The sequence below is a fragment of the Grammomys surdaster genome, unplaced genomic scaffold, assembly GCF_004785775.1.
Source record: "Grammomys surdaster isolate TR1022 unplaced genomic scaffold, NIH_TR_1.0 449, whole genome shotgun sequence".
NCBI classification, from domain to species: domain Eukaryota; kingdom Metazoa; phylum Chordata; class Mammalia; order Rodentia; family Muridae; genus Grammomys; species Grammomys surdaster.
Window position 1 is genome coordinate 473680 of NW_021604868.1, and position 19030 is coordinate 492709.

The 19030-nt window shown below is 38.2% G+C and overlaps 1 protein-coding gene across 3 annotated transcripts in view; it reads right to left on the reverse strand.

The window, feature by feature from the left end:
• Positions 1-4026: 4026 nt before the first annotated feature.
• Acot9 (acyl-CoA thioesterase 9) overlaps positions 4027-19030 on the reverse strand; it is a 39721-nt gene continuing 24717 nt past the window's right edge. For all 3 annotated transcript variants that reach the window (XM_028781479.1, XM_028781480.1, XM_028781481.1), the window contains exons 8-15: positions 18379-18455; positions 7690-7757; positions 6335-6446; positions 6088-6178; positions 5840-5925; positions 5208-5295; positions 4914-5064; positions 4027-4321 (exon numbers count right to left, since the gene is read on the reverse strand). In XM_028781479.1, the coding sequence (XP_028637312.1) occupies positions 4233-4321; positions 4914-5064; positions 5208-5295; positions 5840-5925; positions 6088-6178; positions 6335-6446; positions 7690-7757; positions 18379-18455 (762 nt within the window). In that variant the 3' untranslated portion in view covers positions 4027-4232. The remainder of the gene's footprint in view (positions 4322-4913; positions 5065-5207; positions 5296-5839; positions 5926-6087; positions 6179-6334; positions 6447-7689; positions 7758-18378; positions 18456-19030) is intronic.

Sequence of the window (19030 nt, forward strand, 5' to 3'; positions counted from 1 at the left end):
AAAACAAAACAAACAAAAAAGTGAGAAAAAAGAATAGAATAGGAAGATAGGAATTTAATCCAAGAGAGTAACAGCAAAATATTTTATGCTAAGGAACCTGAAATAATTACATTATTTTCACATAGTTTTCCTTATGTAGATACTATTTTTTTATATGTATTGAGACAAGTAGTAAAGTATTTAGGGGCTGGGTTTAGAAGCACTTGCCTGATAATCCCAGCACTTTGGTAACTGAGACAATAGAATCACAAATTCAAGGCCAACCTGGGATCCATGGCAAGACCCTGTCTCAAAAAGATTTAAAAATAGGAGTTGAGAATTTAGTTTAGAAGTAGCATACCCGACTGTGAAGCATAAGGCCGTGGGTTTGGTTTCCAGTGCCAAAACATAGAATAAAATAAATATAATAATATGATAGTCTTGAGCTGGTGAAGTACACCTCCAAATGTTTCCAGAGAGGGTTGCTATGTGGGACAGTGACTGAAGGAAATGGGGTCCCAGATGAAAAAAAGCTAAAGAAGCCAGCAGACATTAGTTTCCAGCAACCACCTGTCACCATGAACCTGATGGCAGCAACTCTCCAGGGAGCATCTAGACCTTCAGCACCTGATGGGGACTACCAGAAGCTTCCAGAAGACACCATTCTATCTATTGGTTTCATTTAATTAGAATGAACTTTTAGCAGATAGTTCTAACATTTCTAAGAGTCAGTTATCCTTTTTGTCTTTCAACTAACATTTTAATATATTTTAATTAGCTTATAACATTGTAGGTTTCCTTATGATCTTTACATACATAGTTTTGGCTTACTGCACTCCTAACCCTCTCTTTTCCCTCGTGTCCCTGACTCCTACTCCATCTCCTCCTTTCTTCCATCTCCTTTACATGCCAGCACACTTGCATCCTCAATAATCCCCCATCCTCATTCATATCAGGTCATCTAAGTGTTCTTCCCCACCTTAAAAGCTTCATTTCCCTGCTTGTAATGGGCCTCTTGCTAGGCCTCTTCCAGGCCTCTACATACACCCATGCTCACATAAATTCACATACATAAAACTTAGAAGCTAGAATTCATTTATGTAATGTTTATCTTTTATGTCCTATGGCTAATCCACCTTACATTTGTTAATGCTTATCTTAATGTGTTATTCTCCAAAATTTGCACTGTTTTGTATGTTTCATGTTATTTGCATCAATTTTAATACACACACACACACACACACACACACACACATTTTTTGGTGTGCAACTAGGGATCTCACCCAGGATCCTTCAGGTACTGGGTAAGCACTCCACCACTAAACTACCAGTTTTCTTGGTGCCAATTTCAATTTTGTATTGCCTCTTCTTATTAAGAAAGTGTCATTTGAGTAATGATTGTGATGGTAATATAGTAGTATTTAAGAACTAATCAAACTGTCTAAAACAAAAATATATCTTCTCATCACATCAATATTTTTTCTAAGAGAAATATTTCAGGGTAGATATTGTTAGAGCTCCTCAACATAAAACTTATGTAATTAAACCTTAGACTAGACCATAAGTAAAATTTTAAAAGGCTGTATGTGATATATTAAGGATGTATATATTTGTCTGTGAAGATGCTTCCCTAACTAAGGTTCATTTTAAGATTTTCTCCATTAGTTTTTGCTCTTTCTACTATATTTGAATTTGTTAGACTAATAAAAAGATCAGTGCCCATTATTAGAATGCACTGCTTTTAATAACTTTTAACTTTTCACTGTGATAATAAGATAATAAGATACCAGATTTCTTAGTGAATACTAAAGCTGTAAAAATGTTAAGAATATGAAATTAAAGGAATAAAAATAAAATTAATAAAAATAAATATGTTCTCATCTACTTTTTGAGACGGGGTTTCAGCTCAAACTGTTTTCCAACTTATTGTGTAGTTGAAGATAACATTATTATTATTATTATTATTATTATTATTATTATTACTATTGTTATTGTTATAACAAGGTCTTGCTATGTATTCCTAGCTGTCCTGGAACTCACTATTTAGAACAAACTGGCCTCAAACTCAGTGATCCACCTGCCTCTGCCTCTGGAGTGCTGGAATTAAAGGTGTGCACCACCATGCTGAGGTTGACATTAAATTTCCTCTATCTCCAGGTTGAGGCTTATGGGTGTACATCACTACATCCAATTTATATGGTGGTGGGAATGAACTCAGGCTCAGGGATGCTAGAAAATAGCTCTATCAACTGTGCTACATCCTCAGCCCTCTCGATTACTTCTTATGAGAAACAGAACAATCTAGAAACAACTTCATCTTTTAATGTATGCTTTAGTATTACCTACTTAAAAACCTGTATTAAAAATATAACCTTTATTTTCTGTGCTTGAGGTTGAACTGGTAAATGCTAACAAATTTTGGGTTAAGCTTCTAATATCTAAAATTACTTGAAAAGCTTAATGAAAAAGAAAATAAGCTATTTGTTTGATCTCAACAGGATTCAAAGAAAGACAATTAACAAATGTCAAGTGTCAAAGAGATTTTTAAAAGACAAAAAAGTCTGGCTACGTCTGGAGATACTGAGGACATGTACCTGAGTGTGCTTGACTATTCTGGAACTGTCTATCTTTGCTGTTTGCATACTGTTTTGCCTAGTCTTTCTTCATACTTCTCCTGAGAAAGAATTTTAGAGGCTAAATTATTTAGGTGTTTAGGATATTTCTTACAATATTGTGTTTAGAATAGAAAAAAAATTCCAGAAAAAGCTTCAGTGTTCACAAATGGTTAGCCATGTATACAAAAATATGTAGTCAATATCTTAAATAAACTTCACTTAATGGAGATTGCTCCATTTAGCTGACTAGCTAAGTCATAGGTCCCCATGTCATATGTACATCTATGCAACACAGGAACAAATGGACAGAAATCACCAGGTGGTAGTACAACTTATTCTCATTCAATTAAACTGCATGCCTCAGAGTGAACAGTTTGTTCCCATGACTATTCATGGCAGATACTATATATTGACTAGTATTTTAATAAATATTACATAATCAAGTTTTAAAACATTCCAGTTCATTCCAAGGCAGAACTATGTTTGTTTTTTAGAACCCTTTTTTTTTTGGAACACTTCTATCTTCTATGTAGCCTCTAATTTGCTCCTTCCTCTTCTAAATTTGATCACATTTCCCTCCCATCATGAATAAACTGTCTTGGTTGCAAATCAATGGCACTACTGGCTAAAGTGTAACACCGTGGCACAACACAGACAAGTCCTTAGGTTTAATCTGTGACACCAAAATTTTAAAAAAGGAATGGGTGAGGGGAAGGAGAAAAGTTTCAGAGGTGAAGAAAAGCAAGAACAAAAGAAATGCAGTATTTCCCTTTGAGTTCTCAGTGGGTATTGACACCTCCTGCTATATTCCTGAAATGTAGCATGCTACACTTCTAAGGAGTACCCTGCACTCAAACTGCCAGCAGTCCACTTCTGAGCTGCTGGACCTTAAGCAAGGCATTTAACCTCCAATGTGATTCAATTTTCTGAGTGGTGGCTAGCCCTATGGGGAGATAGATCCTGCCTCACTATGATTCTTTGACGAAATATGATCTCATACAAGTCAAATGTCTGCCTAGCATCTAAATGCTCCAGAAGCATGAGTGGTTACTTGTTTTCAATTAAGATGTATCCTGCACAGACCATAGCATGGTGTATCTAAGAAATATAAGAAGGAACAAATGGTTCTGAGTTTCCTCACCAAGCTCATCCCTGAACACTTTTTGGTGATATTTTCAGATTTAAATCTCATAAATCTTTACAGATGCCATAGACTTTCATGAATTTCTTTATCCACTTTCCATCCACCCTCTAGCACCCAGCTTCCCTTGGGGAGGGAAACAAAAAAAATCATATAGAATTGATAGGACTTCAGACAACATAGAGAAACCAGTCAGCCTTAAAAAGAATGTACCCAATTGTATAAAAAGACACTTGGCTGAAATGTATAGCAGAGAGGGGTCAGAAGCGACATAGGAGGCTCACAGTCACATTACTGCAAAAGGCTTTATTGTTCAATCATTCTTTCACCCCTCAGCCCCATCCAGTCACTTTTCTGATCATTCTAAAAGCTGAATATAGTCCCCTCTATGGAAGATAAAAAAGTCATGTGGGCATCAGTACTTTTCAGCACATCTTTATTAAGTAAGCACTATGTCACAGTGCTGGGAGTGCTGGTTTGCAACAAGTGAGATTTTCCTAGGGCTCCACAGGGTAGTTCTTTTTCAAGGCCACTGGGGCACTCATGGACTTGAAATGCCGCTGTCCATCTAAATACAACATGGACTCTGAAACACAAGAAAGACTTCTCTGAAGAAATTTGCAGCACTTTGAACAACCATACAGATGCGTGACTATTTGCGAATAATAGGTCAATGCTGTATATGCAAAACCAGCTACAAGGATGCACTTTGGGGCTGGAGCTATACAACTAACCTAAGAGAGAAGCCCCTGACTCCATCTCGTTTTGTTGGCTGCACTAGTCTTTCATTATCAGTGGCTGCTTGCAGTTTGTACCAGCTCTGTGTACACAGCTGTGCAAAGCAACAACAGCCATTCCTGGGAGCCAAAAGGCATATTCGGCCTTCAGGGATACAGAACTTCAAAACTATAATTTCCCAAAGACATGTGCTTGGGCTAACGGGCTTGGAGACACTGGTGAGGATAATTTAAAAGCAAGAGGGCTAGGAATATAGCTCAGTGGTAGAGCACATGTCCAGCTCATGTGAATCCCTGGGTTTGAGGATCATTTAACAGAAGAGGGCTGAGAATATAGCTCAATGAGAGAGTACTTGCCTAACATATGTAAATCCCTGGGCTCAGTCCCATACCAAAGGGGGGTACTGGGGGTGGTGTTGAGAATTTCTCCTCACAGCTTACCTCCATATGTTTTGGGGAAAATCAAGGGTACTTCTTTTTCCGACATGAATGTAAAATGAAAGACATTGGTGGTCATATGCTCGCGACTGTCAAGAGAGGCCACTTCACTATGGACTCTGACTTGAATGTAATGGTCCTGGGTGAAGCATACCTAAAAGATTATAGACACAAGATTTTGTCAGTTGCTTTAAGAACAGGGAAGGAAACAAGTCATAAGAGAAAAAGAGAAGGTAAAAACTTCTTTTCTAGACCCAAATGACAAAAAATACTTTTCATCCCTCATGATACACCTACCTGTGAAGAAAGAAAGAGCAATGATCCAACTTCAACAGGTTTCTGAAACATGATATCATCTACTGTTACCACATATGGCCGGGAACCACTATTGGAGAAAGCCCAAAATTGAAGTGAATTGCAAAGTTCAGGTCTCAAATGTTTCCCTTAACAATTCACTGATGTAAAGTAACAATGATCAAATAAAAATCAATGTAAAGAAAAGAAAAATGTCAAATGCAGCTACTATGAGGGGGATATTCATTAAAGAAAAATTGTGGGACTGAATATGATCTAAATATACTGTATTGATGTATAACATTATCTAGGAATATATAAAAAACATTATCAGAGGCATTTGGCTTTGATTTCAAAAGATCGCTTCCCTGACTTAGCCCATTAATTAAAGACCTACTGAAAAAAATATGGAAATATGTAAAAAGGAAGAGAAAGAGTGATTTTGGACCTATAAGGTCACAGTGTCATCTCTTACATTTGCTACTAGTATGATAATCTCTCCACCCCCAGGCACACAGAGATCTTATAAAAGGTATAATCCTATAGTGCAGTTCATATTCAGACTGGTTTAAAACGTTTCCTTTTAGTGGACTGGAGTAAGTCACTTCTCAGAAGGTAACTTTAGTCGAACTTACCCAAAGCTACAAGCAGTAGCCCACGCAAGTTCATATGCTTTTCTCATAAGAAAGCCACCAAAGATCCGATTGAAAATGTTTCGCTCCTATAAAACATAAATGAGTATTAATAAAAGTCTGTGGATATTTTTATATAGAAAACAAAGTAATTAACAATATAGAAAATGTCCATTTAAATGTGTGTCAAAGTTCAATTATCATGAATGCAATTCAGCAAATTCAGAAGATTGCTCACAAAGTTCTAATACCTGAGGGTGACAAACATCCAAGCTCTTGAGTTTTGTATCCTCCATCCATACTGCCTTAGGAGGCAAAATTCGACTCTGAAAACTTATAGTCCTGTGCAAGTGGAGATGAATGAAATAAACCCTGTTATTGGCATGTTTTCACTGTTGAGAGGAAACGGGTTATAAACATTCTCCATGCAAGTGTGGCTCTGGAAAAGATCTTGGACTCGAATACTTTCTCAACTTGGGAATCTCAGTCTTAACTTACTTTGGATCCAGTGTGCTAAGAAACAGTTCATGTATGATATTCCTCTCCTCAGAACTGGGAGCCACTTTCAGTAATGAACTGGTGCTAAAGGCAATCCTCCGGCTCTTGTTCACTGAAGTATACAAAAATGACAAAGTATGATCAGGAAGTATGATCTAGAGTGCCTTGCAACCTAAAAAGTATTTCTCAGATTCAAATTGCCCCAGAATAATTTATGCATATACACAAGGGAAAGCCACATCGATCACATAAAATTTCCAGAGATGGAGCTGGGACACAGTTCTGTAGTAAAACATTTTCTTCACATGTCCAAGGCCCTGGGTTCCAAACCTAGCACCACAAAAAAAAATTCTTAATTTTTTCCACTGAGTATTTTTTTCTTCTCTCTCTCTCTCTCTCTCTCTCTCTCTCTCTCTCTCTCTCTCTGTCTCTCTCTCTGTCTCTATCTCTATCTCTATCTCTATCTCTATCTCTCTCAATCTCTCTCTCTCTCTCTTTCTTTGGTTTTTGAGACAGGGTTTCTCTGTATAGCCTTGGCTGTCCTGGAACTTGCTCTGTAGACCAGGCTTTCCTCAAACTCAGAGATCTGCTTGCCTCTGCCTCTAGCTCCCAAGTGCTGGAATTAATGATTTATTTTATTTTTATTTTATGTACATTGGTGTTTTAATTGTATATATGTTTGTATGAGGGTGTCAGTAGCCCTGGGACTGGAGTTACAGATAGTTGTGAACTGCCATATACATGCTGGGAATTGAACCTGGGTCGTCTGGAAGAGAAGCAGTGCTCTTAACTGCTGAGCCATCTGTCCAGCCTGAGTATTTTCTTTCAGATGGAAATTCTATCAGTTTAGTCTGAGAACACAGGTTATCATCCGAATCTACAGCCCTGATTTGACTAGTACTTACACAACTAAGATATACTTCCCATTTCACAAAGAATAGCTACCTGTGTTCCAGGATGGCTCTGCATCCATGCACATACTGGCAACATTAAATTTAATGAGTTTAAAAATGAGTATATGAAGTTAGGAGGGGAAAGATAGCAGTAGATGGGGAGGGAAGAAAATTAAGGGGGATAGGAGGGCTTGACCAAGACACATTATATACATGTATGAAATTCTCAATCAATAAATAATGAAAAGACAAATTGCTTCACTTAATACTGTGCCATCAATAAAATTGTTCAAAGCACAAGTTCTGTGGAGTAAAATAAAATTCATTTGTCTATCAAAAAAATTCTGACATGAGTAAAACATTTGACTATTATAAGGAATCCACATAATCTTCAGTAATTCCTTCTATAGTAAAATTAATATAGTTTAAATTTTTTATTTCACTGTAAGAAAATTAACATACATTCTCCTTGGGTAAAGAGTTCTTCTTCTTCTTTATTTTCAGGAATGAGTGGATTTACAAATGCCGGCCTAAAGAAGACAGAAAAATTTAGTTTAAGATATTGGCTTGATGATTCACCTCTGTAATGCCAACATTAGAGATGCTGAAACAGAAGGATGTCAAATGTTAGGCCAATCTGGCCATAAATAAATAAATAAATAAATAAATAAATAAATAACATAAAACCAAAAAAAAAACCTCCACAGTGTATGTTATTACCTAATAAAAATTAAGATGAATAACTGCCTCCTAGTTTTAAGGTTTTCATCAGTGTTATATCTCAATGGTTGAGTGCTGGGTCAAGCATATGTAAGACCCTAGGGACCAGCATTACCAACATGAAAATGTCTTCTTTTGCCATTTGTTTTATGTAATGCGTATTGATAGCCTCACACAAGGAGACTGGAACAATTAAGTAAGCCTTCTATTTATAGACCTAACTATACACTAGAAAGTCATATTATAAAAAGAATACTGAATTTGGGCATAGCAGCATATGCTTGTAATCCTAGCATATGAGAGATAGGGGGAGGAAGACAAGAAGTCCAAGATCATCATCATAATGAGTTGAGTCCAGCCTGACATCCATAAGGCCCTGTCTAAAAAAAGGGACAAAGAAAACAAGATACAGGTACTTACCACACTTAAACCTGATTCTATTCATGAGAACACAAATACGAGTTTAGGATGGGCCCTACAAAAATCTCAGAGTTTTCAAAGATAGAAAAGGGTAGGGGTACTTCTGCTCAACAAACACAATAGCCAAATGTAATGCTCCAGTTCTCAGCCCATTAGTTGTGACTCCCACAAGGGTTGCATAACAGGTATCCTGAATATTGGATATTTATATCATGATTCATAACAGTGATGAAGTAACAACAAAATAATTTTATAGCTGTGGGTCACCACAACATGAGGAAATGCATTAAAGAGTCCCAATGTAAGGAAAGTTGAGAACCATTGCTTTGATGGATCCTGAATCTGGGGCAGGACTTCATGAGGATATTTTAGGGACATCTGGTGAAATCCAAGTGTGGATCATATATTAGATTTATATAATTGCTAAGCTGTTAAAGATCTTGGAAACATTGTGATACAAAGGCATTGGAATCATGTAGGAGGATAAGTTTGTTCTCAAGAAACACACACTAAACTAGTGACAGGTGAAGTCAACCAAAACTTACATTTAAATGATTCAGGGAAAAATGGTCCATGTGTATATTTACAAATGGTAAGAAAGGAAGACAAATGTGGTACCATGCTGACCAGGGAATTTAGGTAAAAGGTATAGAAGGGTTCATTGCATCATTAAAAATTCTTCAAAATAAAAAATAAATAACAAATATGGTGAATCATTAAAATGATAAATAAAATAAAAAATAAAAATTCTTCAAAATAAAAGAATGAATGCTTCAGAACTAAAAAAAATAAGGAAAGAGAGTTCTTTACTACAATGAAAGAATCGAACACATATCATTTGTGAATCTTAGATTTCAAGCCAAAATATTAAATTTTATATATATATATGTATGTGTAAATATACACATATGTGTATTATATATGTGTGTGCATATATATGTATATATACATATATATGTATTTGCATATGTATATGTATATATGAGACATGAAATTAGAAACAAGACTATCTGGGGAAATACAGAGTAAGAAATGTGAAGAAAAAAGATGGAGAGATGGTTGGGGTCAATATGATCCAAGCCTGTAAAATACACTTGTACAATGTCTTTATGATACATCATTACGTACAATGAATACATATGATAGTGTTGCCAGTCTGACAGAATATGTTATCACCTGGAAGTTAGGTGCCTGGATGGAGATGTAAGGGACTGTCTAGATTATGTTAGTTTCTAGGCATACCTATGGAAGATTACCTTGATTACAAGGTGGGAAGACCAGCCCACTATGGGTGGCATCCTTTTCTGGCTGGGATCTGGGACTACAGAAAATAGAAAAAGTGAGCTGAACACTAGCATTCACTCACTGTTCTCTGCTGTCTGATTGTGGATGCGATGAAGTTGCTTTTAACTCCTGCTGCCTTGACTTCTCTACCTTGACCTGCGAGCAAGCAGCACCAAACTCTTTTTTCCTCTAAATTCTTTTGTCAGGGTATTTTACCACAGCAACAGGAAAAGTAATTAAGATATTACATAACACACACACAAGAATTGAATAGGATCAGTAACGCCACATCTCATAAAGGACTTGCTGACAAGCTTGGTGACCTGGTGAGTTTTATGCCTCAGAACCACACAGTAGGAGAGAGCTGACTCCTGGAAGTTTTCCTCTTACCTCCATACATGTGCCATGTCACTTGCATGTATGCTTCAATAAATAAATAAAATTTAAAAACTGTTTCAAGTGTGGTTCTCAATGTTCCTAATTATGTGACCCTTTAATACAGTTACTCATGTTGTAGTGACCCCCAACCATAATATTATTTCATTGCTACTTTATAACTGTAATTTTTCTATTGTTAGGATTTTTAGGAATTGTAATGTAAACAATCTGATATGTTACTTCCAAGGATGTCGCGACCCACAGATTGAGAACCACTGCCTTAAAGAAACAAAGGAGCCCCTTTCTGATCTGCACTTCAACTTGCACTAGAGGAGCAGCACTACACACAACCTCACAGCCCTGCCTGCCTCCCGGGATGCCTGCTCTAACCAGGGACACAGGTGAGACGCCCCACCCCAATACTCCCACCTGTTGGGACCCCACAATACTCAGCACACATGGACTCTGACCCATCCCAAAATTCTACCAGAGAATTCCTGAAGCTGATAAATAACTTCAGCAAAGTGGCTGGATATAAAATTAACACAAACAAATCAGGAGCCTTCCTTTATACAAATGATAAATGGGCTAAGAAAGAAGTTAGGGAGACAATACCCTTTACAAAGCCACAAATAACTCTAACCAAGCAAGTGAAAGCTCTACATGACAAGAACTTCAAGTCCCTGAAGAAAGAAATTGAATAAGATATCAGAAGATGGAAAGTTCTCTAGTGCTCACAGATCAGTAAGATTAACATAGTGAAAATGGCCACCTTACCAAAAGCAATATACAGATTCAATGCAATTCCTATCAAAATTACGTCTGCATGTAAAATAATGCAAACAGATCCATAAGTATCACCCCACACAAAGCTCAAGTTCAAGTGGATCAAGGTCTCAACATAAAACCAGATACACTGAATACAATAAAAGAGAAAGTGGGTAAGAGTGTCAAATGCACTGACACATGAGAAATCTTCTTGAACAGAACACCAATGGCTCAGGCTCTAAGACCAACAATTGATAAATGGGACCTCACAAAACTGAAAAGCTTCTGTAAGGCAAAAGACACAGTCACTAGGACAAATCAGCAACCTACAGGGTGGAAAAAAGTCTTCACTAACCCCAGGTCCAATAGAGGGCTAATATCCAATATATACAAAGAACTCAAGAAGTTAGACAACAACAATCCAAATAACCCAATTTGAAAATGGGGTACAGAGCTAAATAGAGAATTCTCAACAGAAAAATCTCAAATGGCTAGAAGCACTTAAGGAAATGTTCAACATCTCTAGTCTTCAGAGAATGCAAATCAAAACAACTTTACACAAATCAAAATGGCTAAGATAAAAAACTCAGGCGACAGCAGATGCTGGCGAGGATGTTGAGAAAGCAGAACACTTCTCCATTGCTAGTGGGATTGCAAACTGGTATAACTACTCTGGAAATCAATCTGGAGGATCCTCAGAAAATTGGAAATAGATCTACCTGAAGATCCAGCAATACCACTCTTGGGAATATACCCAAAAGATACTCCACCATAGTACAAGGACATGTGCTCCACTAATGTTCATAGCAGCTTTATTTGTAATAGCCAGAAACTAGAAGCAACCCAGATGTCCAAAAACTGAAGAATGGATACAAAAATGTGGCTCATTTATATAATAGAATACTATGCAGCTATTAAAAATGAGGACATCATGAATTTTGTAGGCAAATAGATGTTTCTAGAAAATATCATCCTGAGTGAGGTTACCCACACCCAAAAGGTAATGCATGGTATGTACTTACTAATAAGTGAATATTAACCAAAAAGTATAGAATACCCATGATATACCCGACAGGCTCTAAGAAGGTAAACAAAAAGGAAGGCCCAAGTGAGGATGCTTCAATCACACTTAGAAGGGGGATCAAAATTATCATGGGGGACAGAGGGAAGGGGGGACCTGGGTGAGAGAGGGGAATAGGGTGACAGGATCAGATATGGGGAAGGATACTAGAGAGGTTCAGAGGGCCAGGAGAATAAATGGAAAACTGCAGCTGCCAGGGGTGGGGGAAACTTTAGGAAATCCCAGAGACCTGGTATGGGAGAGGATCCCAGAAATCAGTGCAGCTGACCTTAGCCGAGATGCTCAACAGTGGAGATATGGAACCTGAAGAGATCACCTCCTGTAGATAGGACCCCCAGTGGAGGGATGGGGACACCAAGCCACCTATGAAACTTTCAACCCCAAAATTGGTCCTGTCTAAAGGAAATGCAGGGACAAAAATGGAGCAGAGGCTGAGGGAATGGCTGACCAGTGACTGGCCGAACTTCAGACCCATCCCATGGGAAGGCATCAATCTCTAACTGTATTACTGATGCTATATTGTGCTTGCAGACAAGAGTCTAGCATAGCTGTCATCTTAGAAGCTCTACCTAGCAGCTGACTGAGACAGACGCAGATACCCACAGCCAAACACATTGGATAGAGGTCAGGGACACCTATGGAAGAGTTAGAGGAAGGATTGAAGGAGCTGAAGGGGATTGCAACCCCACAGGAAGAACAGCAGTATCAACTAACCTGGACCCCTGAGAGCTCCCAGAGACTAAGATACCAACCAAAGAGCATACGTGGGCTAGCCTATGCTCCCTCACTCCCCCACCCACCCACCACACTACATATGTAGCAGAGAGGACTGCTTTGTCTGGCCTCAGTGGGAGAGGATGTATCTAATCCTTGATGTTCCAGGGAAGAGGTAGGCCTGGAGGCGGGGAGACACCCTCTCTAAGGGGAAAAGGAGGAGGGAAAGGGGGAGAAACCTTATGAGGGGGGCCTAGGAGGGGAACAGCATTTGAGATGTAAATACATTTTTTTAAAAAAACATAAGAACTAAAATAGGAAATTTAGAAAGTTCAAATGAATCAGGTGTGAAAGAAACCTGAACAATAACGTTAGTTTTGCAAACAAGTCTCGGGCCAGTCACTGGTCACAGAAGGTCAGGCAGACCTAACAAGTATTACTCATTGTTCAGATCACAGAGTTACTGAGGCCTGCCTTCCTTCCTTCCTTCCTTCCTTCCTTCCTTCCTTCCTTCTTTCCTTCCTCCCCTCCCCCTCCCCCTCCCCCTCCCCCTCCCTCTCTCTTTCTTTCTTTTGAGAAGGGGTCTCAAACTTACCCCAAACTGTCCATAAACTAACAGTCATCCTGTCTCAACCTTTCAAGTGTTAGGATTACAAAAAGTATGTGCTGCCACTCTTGGCAAAAGGCAGTTTTTATTCTTATTTTTCTAAACAAGCTTTCATATAACAGGGGAAAGTCTCATTACTGACTCCTAAGTTGGGTTTCTAATACATATGCAATTAAGTCACCAGACTGTCCTGAACAAATCGCAATACAACAGCAATCCCCACAGCCAATGAAACAGTTCTCAGTTTGCAAGGCTTAGGCAAGTAACTGTAGCTGGAAACCAAGTAGTCTCTTTAAGAGTAAAAAACATATGGCCTGTACAGTTAAACTTCACACAGAAATGCACATTTAAGATCCTGAGGGGTTTTTGTTTGTTTAACATATATCATATTGTAGCTCTATACACTGAGGCATAGAAACAGTGACAAAATACTATCAATATAGTTCCAGTACCTGTATTTTGGAGCCAGATACCAGTTCCTACTAAAAGGAGTCCGGGATTCTGCGGATAAATGGCTGACTCCAGCCCTTGGGAAAGAAAGGTATTAAGATGAGCCTAACCCATCTTGTCATCCCAGAGAGCAGGAATGTAGAAAGGACTATAAATGTGCCTCTTATGGCCATCCAAACAGACACTTCTTTGTGTACTGACCAGAGGTTAATGCCGAGAGACTCATAACAATGCAAAGTACTGAGAAAGAGTGCTGAGTGTTCATTGCTAAGTGGAGTGTCTATATCAGCCATTTCAGGCTCAGGGAGCTATGAGGATACAGATATAAGAGCAGGGAGATAGGAACGAAGGCAGTGAAACACTAGCTTCTAGACATGAGATGACAGTTTGTGTTCAGGAACTCACAGAAACTGTGGCTACCTGCACGATGAACAACGAACTGAAGGTCATAAACACTTCATCAGCATCAGAGAGGCTCATGAAGTCCCCCGCCCCACCCCCCACCCCTGCCTAGAGGATTGTCTGGGTGAACTGGTCATTTTCAATGGAGTAGCTACTGATAAGTTGTTCACGCTCCAAAAAAATAACATCCTGTTACACTTATGTAAATAGCCCTAACTGAACCTAGCAGGTCACAAAAACATATGAAAGTAGGAGAGAGACTTCTTGGGAAAAGGGGGTTCAGTAGAACTAGGAAGAAGACTAAAAGAATGGGTATAAATATGGAGGAATAAAAGGTAAATATGATCAAACTACAGTGTGTGTGTGTGTGTGGGTGTGGGTGTGTGTGAGAGAGAGAGAGAGAGAGGCAGAGGGAGGGGGAGGGGGAGGGGGAGGGGGAGAGGGAGAGGGAGAGGGAGAGGGAGAGGGAGAGGGAGTGGGAGAGGGAGTGGGAGTGCTGGGAGCCAAGACTCCCTTCTGCCTGAGAGCAGATGTCAGTTAAGTAAATAGCCTGAGTTAAGGAATACTTTATTGCCCTTCTGACTGACAGCAAATGTCAATTAATAGCCTGAGTTAAGGAATGCTTTATTGCCCTCCTGCCAGGGAGAAAATATTAATCAGATAAGCAACTTGAGCCGAGAAATGTTTTAATTGCCCTCTTGCTTGTGAGAAAATATTTAGATAAGTAATTTGGGCTAGGAGTTCTTGTGGGCTTTGAGAACTTTGCAATTTCAGGATGACCCTGGACCCTGACTGTTAGATGATCCTCCTGCCTGCTTGCCTTTATAACAGCAGCCCGACAATAAAGTTTAAGCACTTGATCAGACATTCAGACAGGTGCTTCTTCTTTGTGTCTCTTGTTGTCTTGTTGTATCATTCTTTCACCCCCTTCCCTAGGGGTCTCATTGAATCCCCGCAGGCCAGGGCAAGACACACACACACACACACACACACACACACACACACACACACACATAGAGAGAGACAGAGACAGAGACAGAGGTGTGATCTAAGAATAAATAAAAAGGACAGGGAACTGGAACTAAAAATCCTGTCGAAATCTTGGTGGTTAAATTATGATTAATAACAAGGTAATTATTTTCTTTTCCCTATTTCCTTAAATCTACTTCCATTATTTTTTTCATTTTATATGCATTAGTATTTTGCCTGCACACATACTTGTGTGAGGATGTCAGATCCCCTGGAAGTTATAAGCAAGTTTGAGCATGGCAATGTAGGTGATGGGAATTGAACCCAGGTCCTCTGGACAAGCAGGCAGTACACTTAACTGCTGAGCCATCTCTCCACCCCCTACTTCCATGATTAATGAGGAAAAGAATGCAATGAAATATTACTTTCATAAATACAAATTATCAGAAATTGAAAACAAAACAAAAGGCTAGTGGGGATAGTCTGAAAGAACAAAGATGTCTCACTCACTCTGGCTAAAGACAGTTGATTGAAATATCCACAAGATACCTAGTTCATGGAAGTCAAACAGCTTTCAAAAGAAAGAAATGGGAATATTATGTCATTAGCTAATTGATCAAGTCTTTATTCTGAAAAATGTATATAAATATAATTTTTTAAACAAATGTAATGGCCTTAATAGGTAAGGGAAAGTTCCCTTTATAGAGCTCAAGCTAATAAATGAAGGGACAATGACAGAATTTAAAAGTTGTCTTATATATTCCAATGAAAATGATTATAGCAATGATCAATTATGTAGATTAAAATTAACTCACGTGAGGATGGTACATTCTGAGAGGGCTCAGTAGATGAAGGTACCTGCTACCAAGTCAGACAGCTTGAGTTTAAACCCTGGAACCCACAAGAAATAGAGATCCAACTTCCAAAACCTGTGTCTTAACCTTTACACACACACACACGCACACACACACACAAATCAATCAGTCAATCAAGTAAATAAATTGAAATTATGGAAGAAGTATCCAATCAAAAGATGAAGAAGAGTACAGGAGGAAAAACTGAACTCCACTGTGGAGAGATCAGCTCGTCCTTGATGAATACATCGATCAATCTCATCAACATCCCAAGTGGGACCTACTGAACTCACATCCTAGCATAACATTCAGGAATAAGTAACACTAAAAATATGCTCTCATCAGCATCCTGACTGAATCTCACATGAAGCTCGATTGAACTTCAGATACAGGATATAGTAGGTACAGGGTACCAAATAAAAAAGAAGTAAGACATCATGAGGAAGCAATAAGGCAAATCCAGGAAGTGGGATATTTTGTATACTAGCTAGCCCAGCCTTGCAACATGTTAACGATACAAAATAGATGGTAATGGAGACATACAAGTAGGCTATATTAGAACATACTTTAGAGAATGTACAACTGTAAGTATATCAAAATCCAAATTGTACACTTTCAATAGGCAAATAACATAGTATATGAATTATATTTCAATAAAGCTATTTTTGAATTTTTGTAGGTTTTTTTCAGTGCTGGGAATCAAACTCAGGGTCTCATACATGCTAACCAAATATGCTATCAGCGAAGTAAATAAGTCTCTGGCATAGTGATAAAAGTTATTTAAGAAAATAGCCAACTTTGGTATCACAGTACATGAACTCAAAATATATTATAGGCCTGATATGATGGCAAACACCTAGCATCCTAGCTTTTGGGAAGCTGAGACAGGAAGATAGCAAGTTTGAGACCAACCTGGCCCACATACTGAGTTCAATGTAAGCACAAGAGGCTTGCTAGACTTTGTCTCCCAACCACACCAACAGTTGGGCACTGGTGATGATGCTTGCCTGTAATACCCAGAATTAAGATGAAGTCCAAGGTCATTCTCAGCTACACAGAGTTCAAGGGCAGCTTGGGCTATACTAGATCCTGCCTGGGTCAAAAGACAAATAAGTATATGTCATAGATTTAAAATGTAAACAGGGTATTACTGCCATCGAAGTACATAACAGATTAATTGAAGATAATAGAACAATTACAAGTACAATAACACACCTACATTATGTAGTACAAAGGACAGTCTTCTCAACAAATGGTGCTGGGGAAACACAATATCCACATGCAGAAGAAAGAAACTTAGAATCATATCTCAGCACTTACAAAACATAAAATAGTCTGGCAGTGGTTGTGTGCACCTTTAATCCCAGCACTCAGGAGGTACAGGCAGGTGCATCTCTGAGTTCCAGGCCAACCTGGTCTACAGAATGAGTTTTAGGACAGCCAGAGCTGTTACACAGAGAAACTCTGTGTCAAAACAAAACACAACAAAAGAATGAGCTAAACACTTAAATATAAGAGTTGAAACCATCACAAGAAAATAGAAACACTCTAGGACATTGAAATGGGTAAGGACGGACTTTTGGGAAGGTATCTCTAAGCCAAAACAAAACACAACAAAAAAAAACAAACAAAAAAAACAAGAACAAAAAAATGAAGGAAAAATAAGCAAATAAGATTACATCAAAATAAAAAGATTCTATCAAGTAAAGGAAAATCTCAACAGAATACAGGAAGGACCAAAAAAATGGGAGAAAAAGCATTACAAACATTTAACTAAAAGAATTATACTAACAACTATGTGGAGGAAAACAAATTGTAGATATTCTTAGAAGGAATGTAAATTAGTACAGCCATCATAAAGAACTTTCTTTTTAGAAATAGATATGCTACATGGTCCATTTATCTCTCTCATATATTTATATATATATAATTAAATGAGCATACTAGAGATAGCTATACACCTCTATGAATGTAGCACTATTAACAGCCACTAAGATAACTCAATGGAATCTATCAACTATTAAATGCAAAAGTTAAATGGCACACATGTATACAATTCAGCTGTTAGGGAGAACGCTCTGTTATCTGAAGCAAAGTGTATTGAAGTAAAGTGGATTATGTTAAGGGAAATGAGCCATTCATTCTCTCTTCTATGCAGAAGCTAAAAATAAGTCAGTCTGAAAGTAAACCGGTAACTCCTACAGCCTGGGGAATATGGAAAGTGGGTTTACTCAGTATACAGTGTATGTAGTCAATAAATAAAATATCTACATTTTTTTAAAAGTGCACACACTAAAGTATTCTGAGGTAAAATGTCATCATGTATGAAATTTGTTTTAAAATATTTATATTCTTTAGAAAGAAAATATGAATTTTCAAACATGTTGCAGTTAAATATGTTAAACTCAGGTCACAGACATACAGAAATTCATTAGTTTTCTCTTCAGTCTTATGTTTCTTTGAAGTTTTTCAAATTATAGAATTATGAAAATAACAGCAATTACCCCTTATTTTCAGAATCTCGAGCCACCATCACAAAGGTTGCATCCAAAACAGGCCAATATTTATCATCATTGTGCAGCTAAAGAACAAAGTAAAGAAAAACAAAATTATAAGGAATGCATTTATCGGGAAGACATACCACGTTGCATCATCATCATCATCGTTTTAAATTACTACATAGTATAGTCAGCACCATATGTGTGAATATGGCTTCAAAGGTCAGATCCCTAAGAACTAAAAGTACTCCAAGTCTAAGCTTTATCCAAATGTTATACCCATGTCAAAATTAAAACTTACTATAACCCCTTAAAAAACTGAAACAACTGGCCAGGTGTGGTGGCACATGCCTGTAATCCCAGTCACTTGGAATGCTGAAGCAGAAGAGTGCCTGTGAGTGTGAGGCTAGCCTAGTGGGTTTCAGGCTAGCTTGTGTGATAGTCCTGTGTGACTGTGGTCCTGCCTCTATGAAAGAAAGAAAGAAAGAAAGAAAGAAAGAAAGAAAGAAAGAAAGAAAGGAAGGAAGGAAGGAAGGAAGGAAGGAAGGAAGGAAGGAAGGAAGGAAGGAAGGAAGGAAGGAAGGAAGGAAGGAAGGAAGGAGGAAGGAAGGAAGGAAGGAAGGACAGAGGGAGGGAGGGAGGGAGGGAGGGAGGGAGG